The 22,862-nt window shown below is 41.7% G+C and overlaps 2 protein-coding genes across 4 annotated transcripts in view; one reads left to right on the forward strand and one right to left on the reverse strand.

Moving 5' to 3' along the window:
• Window positions 1–399: 399 nt before the first annotated feature.
• LOC133134442 (tryptophan--tRNA ligase, cytoplasmic) lies at window positions 400–9,962 on the reverse strand. Of its 3 annotated transcripts, none has more exons than XM_061250645.1 (11): window positions 9,873–9,962; window positions 8,451–8,582; window positions 7,568–7,778; window positions 7,261–7,369; window positions 6,632–6,751; window positions 5,594–5,776; window positions 4,629–4,729; window positions 3,472–3,584; window positions 1,780–1,953; window positions 1,353–1,493; window positions 400–751 (listed from the first exon to the last, which is right to left on the reverse strand). In XM_061250645.1, exons 2-11 carry the CDS (start codon window positions 8,562–8,564, stop codon window positions 593–595), a joined length of 1,425 nt encoding a protein of 474 aa, XP_061106629.1. In that variant the 5' UTR covers window positions 8,565–8,582; window positions 9,873–9,962; the 3' UTR covers window positions 400–592. The 3 variants fall into 3 exon arrangements, with proteins under 3 accessions (XP_061106629.1, XP_061106626.1, XP_061106634.1); XM_061250642.1 differs by having other exon boundaries at window positions 8,451–8,608; window positions 9,873–9,940; XM_061250650.1 differs by having other exon boundaries at window positions 9,869–9,935.
• Window positions 9,963–10,203: 241 nt separating this feature from the next.
• The window catches only part of wdr25 (WD repeat domain 25), a 40,284-nt gene continuing 27,625 nt past the window's right edge, over window positions 10,204–22,862 (forward strand). Inside the window, exon 1 of the mRNA XM_061256497.1 lies at window positions 10,204–11,634. Within this exon, the coding sequence (XP_061112481.1) occupies window positions 10,996–11,634 (639 nt within the window). The 5' untranslated portion in view covers window positions 10,204–10,995. The remainder of the gene's footprint in view (window positions 11,635–22,862) is intronic.

The raw sequence follows: 22,862 nt of genomic DNA on the forward strand, positions 1-22,862 counted from the left end.
GCACTTCTGTGCAAGCAAACTCTCTCTGTTGCTCACAGAACATGTCCATGCCTGCGACCAAATGCACTTCTTGAATTACAACATAGCTTGTTTTACAACCAAGCTGAAACCTGGGTTTCACTTCTCAGAATTTTCTTTCAGCTATAAAAAAGGGAAAAGATAGTCTGATGCCACACACAACAGCCCAATCTCCTTTTCATTATTGCATATCCTCACATAGCGATGTTGATGTACAATACGGCCTTTTGGATATAGCTCAATATCAACAGTCTGCTGTGAATTAAAAAAATGTCAAATAGTGGGACTGCCTGTGTGTTTCACACCAATACATTCTGGATATCAATAGCTGACGCATCGTGAGAGCTAACGACACTAAAAATAAGTGAACACAAACACGGGTTATTTTAACGGGCAGTTTATTAGACATAAACTGTACAGCTGGGGACATGATTTGGATGCACTGTGGCTTTGGGAAGCAACATCGTCTTGCCAGGGCACAGAGGAAGCCACTTGCTTTGACCTACTTTCGGGTGGTAAATGACTTGCGATTTGAATCATGATGGCTAACTCGCTCTCGCAAAATTCTCTCCCGCTAGTAGTTAAAATCTAGCCGGCGGGGAGTCATGAACTGGCGGACGGTCTCCTCTGTGACCTGCTTGCGTCTCTCTTGGTGGGCCGTGATCATGGGCTGCAGGGTCTCGATCAGACTTTTCTTCAGCTCTCCCGTTAGAAGGGCTCCACTGCTGTAGTCCTAGAGAGAAAGAGAAAATGAAAGTTTTGGTGTCTTTTGGTCTAATGGACCCAAACTATGGGCCAAAATAATTTTTCATTCTTGTGATATTGGTACTATGCAAGTGCTTATCACGGGCATCGTACCTAGGCCATGTTACATGTTAATCATGATTGTTTTCTATAGAGCTGCATATTCACTGGAGCAGTACATATTGTATAAGTACTGTGATCTACTAAGGTGTCAAGCTGCAACCTTTAGTCTACAGGCCCACTTCCATAACTATTACCCCACAGTCTTTCCCAGAGTCATAAAATGACTCGCAGTGATCTACAAACACATCCTGATAACAGCGCTTTGTGTTTATGGTAGGCTGCGTAATTTGCCGTGCTTCCGCATCTCAATGAATTTGAACAGTGTCACATGCAATGCTTCTCAGGAAAAGATATCATCACGAGGTGCTGATTCCCTGCTGGCGAGTGTGTGAGGGTGATACATAATCACAGCTATAAATCTGTCAGCCTGCCACATTATCTCTAATGGCTTGTGGAGCCTTGGGGTGCTGATGGAAGGTAAGAGTGGTACAGAGAGCGTGTCATAGAGCCAAAATGTCTCCCCTTACCTGCCGGATCTTCTCCAGCTGCTCGTCATCCTCCAGGAAGAAAGTCAGGTACATGAAGGACACATCCACGTCCGCGTTTCCACCATACTTCCTGTGCTCCTCTATGGTGTCTTTGCCTCCCGAGAAGGCATGCTTGTTAATCTGTGTAGTGACAGAGGGAAAAGTGATAGCTCTGCTTGTGGTGTTTTTACCCTGCTGCAGGCATATGACGTTGACGTTTTCATGGCAATGGACTGACTTAGGATTCTGAAAACATATTCCAGAACTAATGGAATAACCTTTGACTAATCTACACTGAGTCAGCCTGTGCAGTAAGTGAAGTGTCCGCCCTGGGTTTTCAGTAAGGCAGCAGTCTCAGTCCAGAGGTGGGACACCGCTGTAGTCCCCCCCCCCCCCGACCGTATGCTGCCCTGCCCTGCGCCGCTACCTTGTTCTTGATCTGCTTGGCGGTGTCGGTCAGGAAGATGGAGGAGTTGGGGTCGCTGGCGCTCATCTTGGTCTGAGCGCCCTGCAGGGCGGGGAAGAAGGTGGAGTGCAGCAGGGCTGGCTTAGCGTAGCCGATCCGAGGGGCCACGTCACGGGTCATCCTGAAATACGGGTCCTGGGGCGTGGAGAGAGGGGAGACACGGAGCTACAGCTGTCATGGTGATAAAACGTGTGGATGCAGTAATGAAATGTTTCATGAAGTATGATTTTCAAATGACCCTTTATGGATCTTTATAAAAAGACTGAACCATAGCGATTCATTACCGATAATACTAACCTAAATATACTAATTTTAATACATCCATGATATGCCTTTGTTTGACCAAATCGCCCCCCCCCCCCCTTGCACTACACATTCTATTGATATTGATTTATTGTTTAAGGTATGGCTTATCGCCACATCCAAGTTTGGATTAATATTAGTATTGTGCAATATGCTATCTGTTACGAATGCAAACACAGAAACTGCAAATAGGCAGATTATGCCTTTAGGAAAGTCTTTACAGGATATGAAACCCAACACTGATATTGACAAATCATTTCTAAGGAAAACCAGACTTGCAGCCATTAAATGCTAACAAAACCCACTTCTGCCACTTCAACAATGATTATTAAAAAAGATAAAAGTGGTCATAGAGAACAGTAACCATCCCCAAATCCTTTGTTTCTCTCCTTATATAATGTGCGTCAATGACACACGAACCCCACTATGATGAGGTCAACTAGTTGCAGTGGATTCACTGACTGTGAAAGCAGCGCTCTGCTAGGTAGACCTGTTTTTCTTTCCCTTGCCGAGACACGGCTTCAGAAGAAAGATAATGTTCTTTTAGTAGTTCCACCTCAAGGCAAAACTGAAGTAACCCAGGATATGGGAGACTACATGCTGGCAGCTTGTGCTTTCAGGGACAAACACGTTCCCCTAAGATAAATATTTAATGCCATAGTAAGGACATACATCCTCCTATTTATGCCCTTATCTCTGGACAGGCAAGAAATTGCTCAAAAAGGCAACATTTTAAGAGGTACATAGACTCAGTGAACACTGTATTAGGTATTAGACTTAATTTTCTGCTGCTGTAGCTTATCCACTTAGAGCTTTGGCAAAAACCTCTGCATATCACTGTTGTAATGTGTTATGTGTAATGTGTTACTGTCACCTTCCTGTCAGAGATCAGTTTCTGAGATACTCAAACCACCGTGTCTGGCACCAACAATCATTCCACAATTAAAGTCACTTAGATCACATTACTTCCCCATTACTTCCGACATTTGATCTGAAAATCAGCTGAACCTCTTGACCATGTCTGCATGCTTGTATGCATGTAGTTGCTACCACATGATTGGCTGATTAAATATTTGCATTAACAAGCTGGTATACAGGTCTATCTAAAAGTGCTCACTGAGTGTATATGCTAGTCACAACCCAGGACTATGACAGGACAAAATTATCTGGAACAAAGCAGCTCCCAACTAGATGTAGTGCCAAATTACATTTAGCTACAACAATTGTTCTTTAACTTTTTAAGTCTGTGAAGTTTAACTGTTACACGGTACACGGTTTGTGGTTAATGGTTATTCATGCTAAGGAGCGCTCTGTAGGGCAGTGTTGAGGCCGTATCTTTGGCTGGCTGACCTGATCGATGGCACAAGGGATCAGGCACTGCACGTCTTTCCTGCCGTTGAAGATCTGGGGGAAGGAGGTGCTGAAGGAGGGGGCGGCCTGGATGGCCGGGAAGCTGATCTTGCCTGGGGTGAGAGTGAAGGAGTGAGAGAGAGAGAGAGAGGGACAGGGAGATCACACCTCACAGCAGACTAGAAGTCTATGAAAAGTTCTGAATTTGGCCATCATTGGGCTTTTTTCCCTGCAACATCTTTGACTGCCACATGAATCATTAAGCACGACCATTAATACCAAAAGTTCTTAAATCAATTTTTTCAATCTCAATTTATTTAGCACAGCACTTTTAAATGGAACTGTCACCAAACACAACATTTAACAGAAATAAAAGGAAAGAAAAGAATAGATTGGGCAGAAGCTGGTGCCTCTGACTCCTTTTATCAGTCATAATAAAAAGTAGTTTTGTCAAAGGGGGGCAGTTCAGAATGAGAGCTTCCTTGGCGCTGTGAACCTGTAGGACATAGCTCACACCAGTATTGATCTGTGGCCTTTAAATAAAACATTTTTAAAGGCTGGACCGGTCGAGACTCGGATGAACCCTGAAGAATCCAGCTTAGACCCGAGGACATTTTAAATGCACATTATCACACCAAAGAGCTACAGTGGATACATTTTAACCCAGCAAACTGAACACCAGGATGGCACAGGACAGCTTTTCAATAATTAAAAGCAATGGTAACCACGTTTTACTCAGGGTAAAAACAAAACTGAAGGTAAGAGACTTGGCTTTCTAACATCATAAGCTACTACGTACCTACATTATCACTATTTATGAGCTTTGTCCCAGTCCAAAAAGGTCATGCTGACCATTTATACATGTGTATAGTTACAGAAGCAGTTCAGGTCAAGCCACTTGCCCCAACAAGAAACAAACAGTGCAACACAACAACTCCTTTATCACAATGCTGGATACTCCCTGTGGTACTTCAGGACATTGTCCTGTAGCATCGCATGACCACCTTTATTTTGAAAACCTCTGTTTACTCTAAAAGCAAATGGGAAACATGCAGCATGTGAACAGTGTGGCGAGTGTAAATAAACTACCACTGAATGTCCTATAGTACACCCCTCCACCTGTAAACGCGCACCTCTGCCGTTCTCGTGTTGCTTACCGATGCAGTCGCTGTCAGTGAACCCAAAGATGCCCTTGACTTGGTTGAAGGTCACATGCTTCTGTACTTTGACCACATTCCGGTAGAATCCTGGGCTCATTCTGAGAAGGGTGAGAAATCACATTTATCTGCAGTCGGGGGTTGCACCAATCAAACATCTAGACCTAGACCTAATATTCTAACATAATGCATATATAATGCATGCATCCTTATTGTGCAGCCTAAACTTGAACAGGACAGACATGGACAGTAGATTTGCTAGCTGCTGGTGAATTATCTGAAAGCATACAATATATGTGTGCCTATTTGCTTGACTGTATATTTTGGATTTGAAGAAATTCCCTTTATATGCTTGAATCGGAAAATCCTGTCAAGATCAGTGCACCCCTAATCTGCGGCCTCCTGTAACCCTACAAAAGTGACAGGGCCTGCCTTTACCCCCTCAAAACAGCTAGCAGGAATTACTCATGAAATTAGCTCACAGTTCTACCTTTAAAAATCAGGCTTTTTTGAGTGCGCTGTACAGCACCCACGCACAGGGATACTACAGGTGGATTAGTATCAGGTGATAGGTCATAGGACCATCTCTGACCCATCAGTATGCCAAATCCACTTGAATCCACTGCAGTAAACGTGGCATAAGGACTGTGCTAATTCCAGGTCTATCCTGAGGTGCTAATGCATGAACACGCCCCCTGGTGTCCAACATCCGAATCTTATCCGATAAGGACCAATGTGGGTTTAGGTTTCTGCTTTAGCTCACCACTAAGACAACTGAATTCAATTAATTAATTAATCATGGTCTTCAATAAAGACATTGAGAAGCACAATCAAGTGTCTTATTGCTGGGCTAAAACAAAAACGCCTGGTTTAAGGGTTGTTTCCCAACAACCAGCAAGACAGGAATATGGAAGCTGATGTGTTGCAATCAGACTCCAGTCAGTGAGACGGTAAGAGAGGGGTACCCCATGTATTCCAGGTCGGAGAAGATGAAGGTCTTGTTGACGTCAAAGCCGCAGGCGATGATGTCCTTGGCGTTCTCTACAGCGTAGCGATGGCACTCCTCCAATGACAGGTCCTTCCACAGGTACTTCTCGTCGTCCGTCAACTGGATGACCAGTGGGATATCGAACACGTCCTGCAGCCATCTTGAAAAGGGGCAGGTGACCAGGTAACATGATCGTACACACTTCAGCACCAAGTGAAGCTCAATACTGCGGACCACACAGTACCATTATTGCCCAACCACTCAACTGTGGTGGAGCGCACCCTTAAACCCTGGGGCGACATGGCTCAGGCAGTAAGAGCAGTCGTCTGGCAGTCGGAGGGTTGCCGGTTCGATCCCCCTGTGTCGAAGTGTCGAGTGCTTGTATGAATGGGTGAATGAGAAGCATCAATTCTACAGCGCTTTGGATAAAGGTGCTATATAAATTCCAACCATTTACCATTTAAACATGTGGTTGGGAAACTGAGTTTGACCTGTCAAAAACATGCTAATTGGATGCATGCAATGACAACAGACTTGAGTGATCCAATGCGGTTCACATTGTTTCAGTTGTTTTTCTCTTATTTTAAAATATTAATTTCATGCATCCATTACAGACAGCTACATTAAATGTAGAATGTTCACAATTTGCATTGGCCCACCAAATTATGGCAATAATTAGATTACATTACAGTTATTTAGCTCATGCTTTTATCCAAATCAACTTACAGTTGATTAGACTAAGCAGGGGCAAATTCCCCCTGGTGCAATGTGGGGTTAAGTGCTTATTGTGGCTACACTAGGGCTTGAACCACCAACCGTCTAGTCCCAGGCCAGGTCAAGCACTTTAGCCACTAGGCTATAGGTTGCCTCCAATACCACAGTGTGGTAAAATGCAGTACATATCATACATCAGTGTACATTCCAACTGGTGCCATGCCTTGTGGGCCTTGTGCTGCAGATAACAAGGAGGTATCCAGAAAACACACACATTCACTGTGCTGACAGCAGGTCTTACTTTGTGAAGATAAAGGGAATGAGGTGGCCCACATGCATAGCCTCTGAAGAAGGGCCCCGCCCTGTGTACAGGTAGAAGGATTTCTTGTTCTCGTACGCATCCAGGATCTGGTGCATATCCCTGAGAGAAAGAAAGAGAGAGAGGGAGAAAGAGTGAGAGAGTTGAGGACATACCTCCCCTCACATCCACCTCCATCCATCCATCCATTATCTTAAACTGCTTATCCTGAACAGGGTCGCAGGGGGGCTGGAGCCTATCCCAGCATACATTGGGCGAAAGGCAGGAATACACCCTGGACAGGTCGCCAGTCCATCGCACACACACACACACACACACACACACACACACACACACACACATTCACTCACACACAGGCAATTTAGACTCCAATCAGCCTAACCTGCATGTCTTTGGACTGTGGAAAGAAACCGGAGTACCCGGAGGAAACAATACTTGAATAACAGGTACTGTGATATCTCTACATATGATGACGGTATGATAGAAGCACATTCCTGAGGTCTAGTGCACGCTTGAATTCCTAGACCGGCATCTTAAGTAGTCACTCAGACTGAATAACTGAAGACTAGGCTGTGATTAGTCAGATCAGTAAATGCCACGGTTCTGCTGACCTATGGGAGAAGAAAATTCCCCGTCGCAAAAAGCGGTGTGGCTTCTGTCCCGTGACACGTTCTATTCTATCCACCAGGTCCTGGTCAATCTTGCTGCTGCCAAACCGTACTGAAACAACAGACAGAGAGAGACAGTCAAACTCAGAACCATTAAAGTAAACCTATTGGAGCTTATCAAGTTTAGGGTTTGCCCCTCTTAACAAGTTATACCGTGGTCGGCAAAATGTGGGCTGGGGCTATATGGCGCAAGATATACGCTGTTATACATGGTCCTTTTCCCTTAGACGATCTATGTGCATTCATTCACCAATCAGCTTGTCATAGTCCACTCCTTTGGCACTGGAGGTTGACACATTCCAGGGGTCGACTGTGTCCTCGTCTTCCCCGGTGGAGGGCCCGTTGTCCTGCGTGGGGGTGCTGTCGCTGGGCAGGCATCCGGCCTTGTAGTCCTGACCCGTTACCGCTTTGTAGTCCACTTTCAGCTTCAGCAACAGCTGCACTGCAGCATCAATGTCCGCCTGGCAACACAGAACCACACATCGATAAAATTAAGGAAATGGCATCTCTCCCTTTACCATTCGCAAAGAAATCCTGAGGCATGTCAGTCTACATCAATATACAGTAGAGGCAAACCAAGAACATACTCAAAAAGCTAAATATGTCCCTAGAGCCGTGCACAACAAGGGCTGATCCATTTCATGATTTTGTGCCAACTTCTGGTCTTAATTATTTAATTGACTCAATCATATATATTATCTGACATGTGTATGAGTGCCGGCTACAGCTGAAGACTGCAAGAGTAACCTAATGATTTTACTGTGCTCAAGTACAGGCTTGAACCACGGTAATTTATAGAGCTGCAAATTAAAAACAAGGCAATTGGAACAAAAACCAGTATGCACCCGTGCCCTAGAGGTAGAAAATTGACCGGCAAAAAGCAAGAAACCCACAGCAAATCCTTGTTTTGTTCCACAGTAAGGTAGAACAGAACAAGCAAGCAGAGGGCTGTTCCACTGGCAGCACTCATGTATTCAACAGGTAAAAACATCAGCCATTGCACACACTGTAAGTGGGGATGAAAATGGCCTATTTCAACATACTTAACACACATCTTGTGTTCTGAACCCCCATGCAACTTCGTGAAAAAGACAGGCAACATTCAACCTCAAAGGAACAGTCACCCTACTTACTTTGTCAGCCTTCTGTGTTTTTAGGGCTCTGACTGTTTCTCCCTGGGCTGACAGTTTCTCATACAGTTCCATTGGTGTCATGTTCCCAGGTCCTTCTGCCTGACAGTCTGTCATGTTCAACACTGCCCAGGGCTGAGAGAAGAAACTGATCACTGATCCTGCAAAATGGTACAATCCAAACCAAAACCTGATGCACCTAGGTTATACTATTATGAAATACTGTAGGCTCCCAGAGGACTTAAAGCGGAACTGATCATGCTTCCTCAAGATGACACAAATGACTACTGTACATCACTAAAATACCCAGATTCCTGTGAGTAAATATATTTGCTATTATATCTATTACTGGCAATTTAAACAGTGTGATTTAGTCAGAAAGTAGGAAAACATAGTGAGATATTCAATGTCTCCATGTTTTTCTCTCACAGGTTCATAACCTCCAGTTGCTGGTTTAACTGAGCTGAATTGCTAGTCTAACAGCGAACATTACACATTGGCTGTCCAACTGTTCTGCAGAACATACACTCACCGAGCCCTTTATTTTGAACATTTTTACTTTATTACACCTACTTATTATAGCAGCAATGCAATGCATACAATCATGTTGATACAGGTCAGGAGCTTCAGATAATGTTCACAACAACCATTCAACTTCGACCGTTGAATGATTATTCGTGATAGACAGGGTGGTTTGAATATCTCAGAAACTGCTGTTTTCCTGGGATTTTCACAGTAGTACGTGAAAAAATCCAATGAGCAGCAGTTCTGCTGACAGAAACGCCTTGTGAATGAGAGACGTCAGAGGAGAATGGCCAGACTGGTCAAAGCTGACAGGAAGGTAAAAAAAAAAAAAAATTATAATAATAAAGTGCTCACTGAGTGTATATACAGTATTATGATTATGTTATTTTGTAGCTAGCTAAGTGCTCACTGAGTGTATATAGCAGGTTATCAGCCTACAATTACAAGTGTCAAAGAAAACTTTCAATTGGTACATTTCACATGTCATTTCGTTAGCTTGGTATGTTAGCTCGCAACCGACTAACGCGGTGGAATAATTTACCGTTTAATCTATCTGTATAAATAAATGGTCAAATAAAAATAATCTATGTGTTCAATAACCAAACAATAACATTAGCTATAGTCAAAGGTTTACAGACATTCTTAATTTTATGAACACGTAGACACATCGTTAATGAGCAGCTAAATTAACCAGTTGATAGTTACAGTAATCTGCCATCTGCCATATGCTCGTTAGCATGGCACACTTATGACGACGTAGTGACCACTAACGTTACTAAGCAAGGAATATCAGAATATCACTAAGCGTGTAAGCTAACCCGCATTGGTGAACACATATGCATTAATGTCAAGTGAATTAATGAATTGCCATCTAGATATAATTAATGAATGCTCACCCACCTATATCAAATCTGAGACCGGTAACATTAAACGTTACCCTCATTCAACTTGCATCAGTTTAGGTGTGCAACGTATATAATCGTATTTACAGAAACATTATATGTGTTTAAAATGGTCCTGGTGTTGCTGTATTGTTGCAAACAGCTAACAGCTCACAACGTGCCAGTTATTTAATCATATTTTGAAACTATGTATTCTCATATATTCACAGTACGGTCATAGCCAATACACGTATATATTTGTTTTTTGTATTGGTTTTTCTCCTTCACTAAACGGCACCTTAGAACGATCGGAACAGTTTCCCGTAGGGCCCAATTGTAAGAACACCAGGAAAACAACGCGGAGTTTTTGGAGAAGTGAATGAAAAATGAAGCTAGTGAGTGCGGCTAGTGGTCAGGTCGGTCTGAAGGAAGAGCCCGTTCACTCATAGATTGCAATGCAGTTGTCTGTAATACTGGCGACTATTTGTTGCAGTCATATTAAAGCAAGCTGCATCTACAAGCAAACAGCACAGTGTTTTAGTTAGCTCATTTGCATTAGAGAGACTGCAGCCGAGCAGCATAGCTAGGTGCTGAAAACTCCTGTAGGTAGCTGTAAATTAATTGTCAACAGATTATTTGTTTTTGCTAAATTAAAAGCAGTTTAAACGGATTACTCAATCTACTTCGTTATTTACATACTAATGGTTATCCCAGACCCAGTTTATCCTCTACATGGGTTTTGAGGAATTAACGTTAATCTTTTCGAATTTACCTACGACGATGGTAATTAACATTTCGTAAGTAGCATTTAGCTAACTAGCTTCATCGTACAATGAGCCATACATCCTTCAGCAAAATAGTTAGCCGCATACAAACGAATGAGTACAATACCTAAATCGTCCAGAAGGTGGCTCTCTAGTGTTACTATTCATATAAAATATATTTGTATATAAATTAATAAGCGATTCCTCTATTAACCTGGTGAAAATTATCTCAAGCTAGTAATACCACATCTTACCAGGCAACACAAATATTGAAGCATATTTTAAACAATAGGTAGGTGATCTCGATTTTACTAAAACTAGTGGTCACAGTTTGAATGCCTTATTGTCCCTTGTGATTCAAATTGTTGTCAACACACAATGACCTCTTTGGTGGCATATGAGGACTCTGACCAAGAGGATGATCCCCCAAATGAGGAAGGGACTGACCAAGGAAATGCCAAGAGTGACAGTGTGGCAGGCCTTTCTGGAGGAGCACAGAAACAATTTGGACTGAGCCTCAGCAGTCAAAACAGGCCACTTTTCAATCCACATGATAGAGGCTTTGAAGTGGTACAATTCAGTGATATGACAGCCTCGGGACATTTCAGTGAGTTTATATCTCAGCCTTGGACTCAAAACAGCACTAGCTTTGAAAGGCCAGCAATCAGGAACTCTGATTGTGCTATTTCTGTGAAGAGGCCTCAGCCTTCCATGGCAGTGGTGAAACCTTATATTCCCAAGCGACAGAGGCTGTCGCAGCTTGGGGGAAATGATGTGCCCGAGTCTCCCCAAGCGGCCACCGTTTCTCCAGACCAGGGTGCGAATTCCAAGTTGCTGATGGAGGTGTCGGACAGCGTGCGCCCATACCTGGAGATGCGGTGCAGCGGGGCGGAGCTACCCAGGCGCGTGCGGCTACGCATCCAGGCGCACCAGGGTCCGGTGAACGCAATCCACTGGTGTCCAGTGCCCCACCTCAGCCACCTACTCTTGTCTGCTTCGATGGATGGTACAGCCAAGGTAAACGTAACGGATTGGTGTGGTGCGATTTTATTTTGATCCCATTCATAAAGACTTAAATAACATTTGGAAAAGCACCCCAATAAGTCCCATAATGTTGATTGTCGTTCTAATAGATAAAAAGTCAAATATTGAACATAGAGATGACTTTCTTTGTCACTAGGACCCAAAATAACCATAGTTTCTATAGAAATTGTGTGCATGAGCATGGTACCATTGTTTCACTACTTGTTTTCCATTCTGTTTAAAGTCGATTCTGTATTATGCTGCAGAGATTGCTTTGTTTCTTTGTTTAGCTAAATTGCTCCCCCATGAATATGGCTTTCATTTGTACCAGTTTTGCACCATTCCAGACCTGCTGTTCTGCGTAGTGGCCCTGAACAGGCAATATCTTTTTGTCCTATCGATGGACTAGGGACCTATTCTGAGAACAGAAAGTAATTACAAGGCAGTGCATGTATTGTTATTGTATGCTTGGCAGTACTGTACCAAAGGTTAAAATGTACAAAAAATATTAGATGTTGAGGACAGAACACAGTAACCCGTAGCGTTTTGTGAAGTGACAGTCAACTGAAATTGCAGTATTTTGCCTGAAGGCTGATGTTGCTAGCACAAAACACAGTGAAGTTGATTGAAAAAAATCTAGTACAACAGCACATAAACGGGAACGACATCAGCTCTTTACAGATGCACACAAAAGAAAACTCTTGTGCAGTTCTTATGATAAAATGTCGTGCCAGTATTATAATAACCAGCGTCACAGAGGCCTACAGTGGGAACGTCCTGGCCTTGAGGCTGAAAAGGGAGAAACTCAATATGTTTGCAACACCAGATACATTTACAAAAGCAGATTTCCAGTTTGTTCTCAAGTATGCCACGGCTAACAAATTGCCCGCCCTCTCAAACACGAGTGTTTATGCCACAGCTTGCCAGGATGATGAGTCATTCATTAAAAGAGGAAAGGTTAAGCGATGCAGACAACGATGAATAAATATTTTCTCCCTTTGGAAATCGCAGACCATGTATGTGTCAGTATTCCGGCCGTCAGTAGAGCTCTGTATAATTAGCAATTTAAATATTCATGCAGGGCTTCTTTTTTATGTAGGAGTGTGAGTGCTCTGCATCTCCAGTTTGTTGCAGGTCTTGGCTAAACAAAGTAGGACAGATGGTGAGGCCTATTAGGCGAGCACTGTGGAGCCACAACCTGCTACACTCATAACATTTACCATTTATTTGAAACATGCATTCGACTTGTAAAAATTAAACTTAAAAGGAAACTGAATTCTTCTCTTCTTGTTAAAGTATACCTACAATTGTATTGATTGAGTTACAGCAACAACAATAATGACCAGAATGATAAGAATAACCATAAGAAGTTGTAATAATACTTCTGTTGCTACTTCTACTATTATTATTATTACTCGTATTATTGCTCGTTTTGGCAATATATTTATACTATGGCATGCATGGATGCAAAATGCTGATCATTTGTTCTTAGCGCAGTATAGTAGGATAGTACTTTAGAAATGATGCAGAACATATTTATGACTTTGAAGACATGTCTGCAATCGTGCCAAATTCAAATGGGCAAAACAGGTGCTCAGGCACATGATATGTCAAAGTCCCACATCCCATGGCTGGTGAGGGGAATGATGTCAAATACTGTTGTCAACCTTAGGTTTGTGCTTTGGCCCAGAGAATACATGTTTTAAACTGTTTAATTTTCTTTTTAAAGATATGCTCTTATTGATAGTAATAAGTGTGTTTGTGCTGTCAAGCGGGCCCAGAACAGGTTCAAAATGAGGGCTTCCTCTGCTTTTTTGTTAAGCTAAATTGGACTCGCATGGATAGGTCTCTCGCTTTGTGCCATTGCAGAGCTGCTGTTCTGGGTTGTGGCCCCAAACTCGCTTGCATTTTTGGAGGTAATCTCTGTACATTCCATCAATTGGCTAGGGTCCTATTATTACTGTGAGAACAGAAAGTATCAAGCAGTATGTGTATTTCTATTTTACATTTGGTAGTACTGTATTAAAGCTGCAATTCCAAAAGTATATCCTGCTGTGAGGGTAGAACACAATTACCCCAAACAATTTGGGCAGTTAAAGTTAACTGAAAGTACGGTGTTTTGCCTGAAAGCTTGATGAAAGAGTGAACTCATCTTGGCTCAGCTGGTGGATTGCCCAAACTGAACCTGTTCTGGGGCAGTGCTAGTAAGAGCTGGGGTAAACTGTGCCCTGGTAGAAATGCGGTGTCAATACAGATGTGAAAAGGCTTATTTTAAGTCTCGTGTGAAGAGCATGATCTCTTGTGACGTGTAGGCATGTACTCAACCCTGCCCTCTCCCCTGTTTATAACATTTGTTCTCCCTGTAGATGGAATGAGTAAGAAGTATTTCATCCTGCAAACCTATTGAAGAACTCAAGTCTTTTAATGCTTCAAACATAAATTCATGAAAAGTTATAACAGAGTACATTGAATATTTCAGGTCTGTGGGTTAGCCTATGTTTTGTATCAAAGCTTTGCTGAATACAATATTCTTTAAACAGAGTGCGGATTGTTCTACTTTTAGGGTAGAATATCCAGTATCATTTCCATTTCCTTCAGATATGATTTAATGAGCAGGGGTTTGGTAATATTGCCAGAGAAGAGATGAAGGTGAAATTGAGACTTAAGAGGAAGTAAAGTAAGTAAATGATTTAGGAGGTGGCTCTGCACCGTTCCATTAAGGTACAGATTTTTCTCGCAGATGATGTGCTTGGGTTGGTTCTTGGACTTCATGGAGCTCGCTGTCAGCCAGTGAGCCTTGCATAATGGAGGTAGAGGACATTTTGCTGCTAATAGCTTTGACAGATCAACAGGCATGGCAGTTTATGTAAGGACTGCACATTAGCTTCTAATGACATCGTAAATTGTGATTTAATGTGGTGTTGTAACATAACATAACATAATGATGAGAACAGGCCATTCAGCTCAGCAATGCTCGCCTTCTCCTACTTGTAGCTCTGTCTAGTGTCGTCTTGCCGATATGGAATCTTTTTACTTGTAAGAAAAGACACACGGATAGTTGCCCAAATGGCTCTGCACTGTTTTTTATGATTAGTTCTTTGTGACCCACAACTTGAGTGGTGTATCTAGATGAGGCCACATCACATCACATCACATCACATCACATCACATCACATCACATCCAATTCAATTCAATTCAATAACCCGCTTATCCTGAACAGGGTCGCAGGGGGCTGGAGCCTATCCTAGCATACATTGGGCGAAAGGCAGGAATACACCCTGGACAGGTCGCCAGTCCATCACAGGGCACAATTCAATTCAATTCAATTCAATTCGGATAGCTCTTGTCCGAACCACTCTATATTGGTGTCTCTCAGGGAGTGACAGTGTCGGTTGGCGGGGTGTGCTTTATCCTGTTGCTCAGTAGTGACACCTGCAGTCTGCCTAAGCCAGCTGTGCCATTTGGATGGTCTAGTGCAGTTAGCGCACAGTTCAGCTGGTTGGTTGCCTAGTGAAAAGACGGCTGACTGCGCAGCTTTTGGAGGGCACATCTAGTGGCGTTCTACATTGCGGACAGAAATTGCAAACAAAGTAATTAACAGGAGAAATGCCAATAAAATTAGTCAGTTATAAAAATTTGTTATCTAACAAAGTACACAAAGTAAGGATAATGCTACCTTTTGAGGATGTAAGTATTGTGTTGCTGATGGTTTATGCTTATATTTTTTTATATTTTTTATATATATTTTTTTATTACAATAACAGGATCATTATCGGTTTAAAGCTCAGTTCCGTACCTTCACTATTCGTTGGCCCCTGTTCAGCACTGACTTATTTGAATTGGGCTCACAAATGTGTGCGTGTTGTTTAGCTGGGAGCAGTACTTGCGTCAGCGTTAATATCTTGTGGAGCCCTGCATATGCTCTGCGCACGGAGATGCCTTCTGATTTTGAAATGGGCCCAGGTGGATCCATTACACTGCACACACACCACGCCACAATGAATGTCCTGTTTTTACGACAAGCTTGCTTATCCGTGGGCTGCAGAGCGGAAGATGAGGGCACATGCTGTAACAGGCGGATAACATGTTGTTTAAGTGTTTCTGTCAGTACTCCTACAATGGTGCATACTTCAGCAGCTCTTAAGTTGTTCCTTGAAGTTTCATTCTAGGCGCAGTTTGTCCTCACTGTGTAATGTCAGCTGGTGAGAGGGTGAGAGACTCCTAGCAGCCACACTCTGTCTGGAAGAGAATTACACTAGAGCGATAGCATTAGCATCATAGTCAGTCAAAATGGGTCAGACATGCTGAAATGTGTTCAGCATGTGTGGCCCATTTCCAAGCTCCAAATGAAACGGTGTGCATGTATAACAGTATGAAACCACCTCATAGGGGATATAACCTCTCCTCTTGAGTTTTCTACCACAAATTCAGTTTTTTGTTGTTTTTAACTTAAAGCTTTACAGGTAAATCATAGAAAACCCAGAACCATTCCTTAAGGCAAAAACACAGCCAGTGTTTTCTCTCAGGTGAGGCTTGTTATACTGCAGACTGTCTGGTGATGCAGATACCATGGCAGATATAGACTAGATAAGGCACAAATGCCAAGATAACACAGAATTGGCCAGCGGGCATTTCAACAGACGTATTTCTTTTAAAAAAATGGAGGAAAAGGATTTTTGTTTTCCTTCGAGAATGCAGTTGCCTTTGGCATCGGCCCTAATGAAGGCAACAAGCAATGCTTGGGCTAATTCTCGATCAACTTCAGCAGTGCATGCCTGTAGATGATTATTGTGATTACACTGCTATTATCCAAGGTCATGAAGGGACCCCAGGCTTGAGAAAGATGTTGCAGTATGTGACCAAGTGTGACAGTAGCTCTTTCCAGACCCACTCCCCCTCTGTGTGTCACACTGTTCGCCTGGTCTCATTCCGCATGCAGTGCAGAAACTATTTCTGATGTCTTGTCTATTCATATTTTAATGCTTTGGGTGAATGTGCTGAACTTCATATTTCCATTCACACTATTTTTTTTTCTCTTTTTCCTCCTTCTCCGTGGAGTTACAGTCAGAGATGTTTCTGGGTTCAGATCATCCTTAACAGAGAGAACAATTCATTTCCCCTGGTAAGCACAAATCTGATCTGATCCCTGTCACTCAAGGAGCCCCTCAGGGTTCTCATGTTGTGTCCCTGAGATTTGTATTATTCATATGGTGCAGATCTCTGAGATCATGGCTGTCTTGGGATGCCACTGCCATGCTGACTGTCTCTTTGAGCAGTGCAATAATATCAGCTCTTCCTCCTTGATATGAACCATGACCTTCCAGAACTTATTGGTTTAACATCTAATTACCTCAATAACTATGACCCCCCTAACACTAGAAATGTTAGGGAATACATACTGCTTGTTGTAATATTTAGGCTTTATTTCAGTTAAAGAATATATGGTTTGTTCCCCTGGCACTAGCACTGACACTCTCTTGTCAGGAAGTCAGGAATAAATATTCTAGCAACCGGTGCTTGCCTCTCTTTATGTTGAACCATAATGTGCCCACTTTTGCATTTTTAAAGAATACCTGACCCACTTGTGCCTGTCATACACCTATCGGATATTGCTTTTCTGCAATGAAGATGTGTGCTATTCTACTGTGCAAAATTAGGGTTGGGAAATGTTATTATTTTTCCAAAAATCTTTTATGACGTGTTACACTCCATCTAAGATACATTGCTGTCTGTAAGTATTTGGACTGTGACGCATTTTTTGTTGCTTTCACTCGGTACAAACAAATAGTTTGAATTATTACACATAATTGGAAGGTTTCTACATTCATATTGAGTGATTACTTGTTGATTCTTGGAGTGCCATCTTCACTTGAAGCCTGTTGTTGTCTCTCAACATGGGGGCCAGTGCCAGTAAAGCAGGCCATCATTAGGCTGAGAGATCTGAATAAATCAATCAGAGACATAGGCGAAAAATGTTTGGTACATTGTTAAGAAGCAAGGAGCAGTGGTCAGCTCTGCACTGGCAAAAGACCTGGTAAACCATGGAAGACCAGTGTAGTGGATGACCATAAATTACTTGAATGGTGAAGAAAAAATCCCTGTTCAACAGATCAAGAACACTCTCCATGATGTAGGAGTAGATGTGTCCAAGTCGACCATCAAGATAAAACTACAGCAGCACAACCTCAGAGGGGCCACCCCAAGATGCAAACCCCTGGCATGCCAGGAGAGTTTTGGAACAAAGTGTTATGGATAGATGAGATGAAGATCAACCTGTACAGTGATGAAAGTGGGGAGGAAAAAAAGGAATAGCTCATAATCTAAAGCATACCACCTCATCTGTCAAACATGGGGGAGGTAATGTTATGGCTTGGGCATGTATGGCTGCCACTGGAATTGGCTCATTGTGTTTGTTGGTGATGGCAGCTGCAGGTTGAATGCAGAAGTATACAGAAACATCTTGTTTGCTCAGATCCAAACAAATGCATCAAACTTGTTTGGACGAGCCTTCGCCGTGTAGCAGGACAATGATCCAGAACATAGCTAAAGCCTATAGCATGGAATATTCTTGATTGGCCAAGTGAATCACCTGACCTCAACCCAATTCAGCATGCATTTCACTAGCTGGAGACCAAACTGAAGCCAAATAGCCCCTGAAACAAGCAGGAGCTGAAGGGGGCTGCATTATAGGCCTGGCAGAGCATCACCAGGGAAGATACCAAGCATCTGGTGATGTCTACATTACATGTCATTTGGCTGATGCTTTTACCCAAAGCGACTTACAGCAGGGTTAAGGGCCTTGCGGGTCCCAGTCAAGTACCTTAACCAGTACACTACAGGCTGCCCAGGGGTCGTAGACTTTATTTCAGTTTGTGTGAATTTAAATACCTCAGTAAAAGATAGCCAGAGTGAAAGTATCAGCCTGCTAAAACAACCAAAACAAAAACAAAAACTGATTTCCCTGGACTTGGTATGAAATGCCTTTCTTCTAACAAGCAACAATGTGTGAATGCTCTGAACGTTTCAGTCCCTACAGGGCACTGCATGTGTTCCACTCGCTCATAGCCCTGCAGTTGTGTTATAATCTGCACTAAAACCCCACTGTTCCTAAAATTGCTGTTTCAACAGGTTTGCTTTTTGAACTTGTTGAAACGACACCTTGAATAGCCAGAGGCTGCAGGACATTCGGGTCTGTTACTGATTTAGTAATACAATTATGCCACTAATGTTATTGGAAAATGATCTGTAGTTCTATTTATTTTGGTACAAACCTTTTATAACCGTAATTTTCTAATGTGAAAAGTGAAAATGGGTAGTATGTTTAGGGTCTGAGATTAATAATTTCAATTAATATTGATAATTGCATGCAGTCTTTTTATTGACAGAGCAATATAGCAAGCTATAAGCAAGTAGGAGTAAGGTGTGTACGGTCAGATTTGATTTTTAACTGTGCTTACTAACATTTCCACAAACTTTTTTTTTTCCTTATGAATTTGTTCTTTGCTACGATCAAAATCTATATGTTTTCGGAAATGTAGGTAAAGGCATACACATAGAATGTTTCTATTTAGAATGCTTTATGTAGCCTATGCAAGTACAGTGGTGTGAAAAAGTGTTTGCCCCCTTCCTGATTTCTTTTTTTTTTTTTTTTTTTTTTTTTTAATTTCTTTTTTTTTTTTTTTGCATGTTTGTCACACTTAAATGTTTCAGATCATCAAACAAATTTAAATATTAGTCAAAGACAACACAAGTAAACACAAAATGCAGTTTTTAAATGAAGGTTTTTATTATTAAGGGAGAAAAAAAATCCAAACCTACATGGCCCTGTGTGAAAAAGTGATTGCCCCCTAAACCTAATAACTGGTTGGGCCACCCTTAGCAGCAACAACTGCAATCAAGCGTTTGCGATAACTTGCAATGAGTCTCTTACAGCGCTGTGGAGGAATTTTGGCCCACTCATCTTTGCAGAATTGTTGTAATTTAGCCACATTGGAGGGTTTTCGAGCATGAACCGCCTTTTTAAGGTCATGCCACAGCATCTCAATAGGATTCAGGTTAGGACTTTGACTAGGCCACTCCAAAGTCTTCATTTTGTTTTTCTTCAGCCATTCAGAGGTGGACTTGCGGGTGTGTTTTGGATCATTGTCCTGCTGCAGAACCCAAGTTCGTTTCAGCTTGAGGTCACAAACAGATGGCCGGACATTCTCCTTCAGGATTTTTTGGTAGACAGCAGAATTCATGGTTCCATTTATCACAGCAAGTCTTCCAGGTCCTGAAGCAGCAAAACAGCCCCAGACCATCACACTACCACCACCATATTTTACTGTTGGTATGATGAAATGCGGTGTTACTTTTACGCCAGATGTAATGGGACACACACCTTCCAAAAAGTTCAACTTTTGTCTTGTCAGACCACAGAGTATTTTCCCAAAAGTCATGGGGAACATCAAGATGTTTTCTGGCAAAATTGAGACGAGCCTTCATGTTCTTTTTGCTCAGCAGTGGTTTTCGTCTTGGAACTCTGCCATGCAGGCCATTTTTGCCCAGTCTCTTTCTTATGGTGGAGTCATGAACACTGACCTTAACTGAGGCAAGTGAGGCCTGCAGTTCTTTGGATGTTGTTGTGGGGTCTTTTGTGACCTCTTGGATGAGTCGTTGCTGCGCTCTTGGGGTAATTTTGGTCGGCCGGCCACTCCTGGGAAGGTTCACCACTGTTCCATGTTTTCGCCATTTGTGGATAATGGCTCTCGCTGTGGTTTGCTGGAGTCCCAAAGCTTTAGAAATGGCTTTATAACCTTTTCCAGACTGATAGATCTCAATTACTTTCTTTCTCATTTGTTCCTGAATTTCTTTAGATCTCGGCATGATGTCTAGCTTTTGAGGATCATTTGGTCTACTTCACTTTGTCAGGCAGGTCCTATTTAAGTGATTTCTTGATTGAGAACAGGTGTGGCAGTAATCAGGCCTGGGTGTGGCTAGAGAAATTGAACTCAGGTTTGATAAACCACAGTTAAGTTATGTTTTAACAGGGGGGGGCAATCACTTTTTCACATAGGGCCATGTAGGTTTGGATTTTTTTTCTCCCTTAATAATAAAAACCTTAATTTAAAAACTGCATTTTGTGTTTACTTGTGCTGTCTTTGACTAATATTTAAATTTGTTTGATGATCTGAAACATTTAAGTGTGACAAACATGCAAAAAAATAAGAAAACAGGAAGGGGGCAAACACTTTTTCACACCACTGTAGTTCTAGACCTCACACAAAGAACAACATCAATACAATAATATTAATATGACTATTATAATATATATAAATATTAAGTAGGCTATCAATTTAACTACATTAGCTAATAACTAAAATTATTCACCAGATTTATTTAGGCCTGGTTTTAAATTTTGACCTCAATTTCGGTTTTATTTTAGTTTGAGTTTTTTTCTAAAGCTTGTATTTACATTTTTATTTGGGGTTTCACCTAGTGTTAATGTCAGTTTACATAATAACCTTGTTGGGATGCACATTTTGTTTGATAAATGTGATTGATTATGTTGATTGATAATGATATATAGAGATCCACACGAGAGCAGCCAAACCCAGCTCTTGGTCATGCCATATTTTTGATTTTGGATTACTTGGCTAATGATGCCTTGAGAGGAGAGCTCATATAGTTATTGTTTGCACAACATTGAAGGCGACATGCCTTTTAATGTGATTGCTAGGGCGCTTAATGCAAATGAACATGAACAGGCACGCAAATCCAATTGGCATTCATCCTGTGATACACCTGGGTTCTGCATGAGATGAAACATCTGCCCATGAATCCCATTTTTTTTTTTTGTAGGGCCTTTTATTAAGAAAAAGTATAAGAACATTTTTAAGAGACGTTTTGTGAATGTGGCCCCAGATTTTTGTTTTTTTTTGTTTGTTTGCTTGCTTATTTTTTGTATTAGCTGGGGTCCAACAGAGGTCACTGTTACACATGAATAGGGCACTTGAGTTTCACATTTTTTATGTTATCAGCACGACACTTGCTTTATTTATAGTTACTTGTTTATGAAACACTTGGCCCTTGGCAGAACCTTATTATTTTCAGGAACGGTACAAAAATAGGTTCACACTTTACGATCTATTTAAACTTGACATGTTTTTTATGAAACTGCCATCGTGTCTGTGTTGGAAGGAGAAAGCGTCACCTTTTATATAACCCTGGCATTGTGTCAGAACTAGAAAACGGAAAGCTTGCTGAATACTCACTGAACTTTTGTTGTGGAAGCAGCCGTTATAGCGAGATGGAAATTATAAATCGTACATTGGGTTTCTTACTCCTGAAATTGGATAGTGACAACGCATGTTTTGTTGAAATAACATTTAAGTTATGTATTTTCTATTATGTCTCCAGAGATGGAATATTACTTCTGCTTCAGTTGTCGTATCTGTAATTCCTGTCTCATTAATGAAGACCCCTATGCTCTTTTGAGATAAAAACATTGTGAGATGTATTCATTTATTAATTCCCGGTGATTCGGTGCACCCAAAAGCTTCTGATAGGTAGTAATTCTGTTGCATGTAAGAAGCTTAGAAGCAAATTGTAGTCCTTAATTAAATACCAGCTGTAGTTCCACTATAGAAAGGCCTGGGGGTACTTTGTTATTACACATTAATGATGTAGTCCTGTTGCTCACCTCCCTTGTATTTAATTAGGCTATATCCCTTTACGTGTAAAATGGCTTGGTGGATTCACTACGCCTTTAGTCGGTTTTTATCTCGATTTTCAATCAGCTCGCTAATCAAGAGTACATGCTCAGAATTCTGGACAAACTATCTGCTGCCCCATATTTTTCCTCCACATTCTTCACCTGTTTTATCGGATTATGCATTTTTACATCCCAGAAGAATATAATAACTGCTTTTCTTTTCCAGTCAAGCCGGCCATGATAATTGCCTGGTTTCATTCACTGTATTGCTATTCTGATCCTTCAACTAGGACTGGAGGACACCCTCAGTCCTGAGTAAGCCTCCAGTAATGTTTGCTATTCCTAAAACAGCATTCAGCAATTAATTTCGTTATTCTTAAATAGCATTTTTATTTTGGATAACATTAAACAATATTTACATATTATTTGTTCCATCATATTAAACACTGTAAATAAACGTACAAGTTATTTTTTTCATATTTTTCAAATGCCCTACAGTGTTATTATATCGCTACAACAAAGTTCTAA

This window comes from Conger conger, chromosome 1 (assembly GCF_963514075.1).
Source record: "Conger conger chromosome 1, fConCon1.1, whole genome shotgun sequence".
NCBI lineage: Eukaryota > Metazoa > Chordata > Actinopteri > Anguilliformes > Congridae > Conger > Conger conger.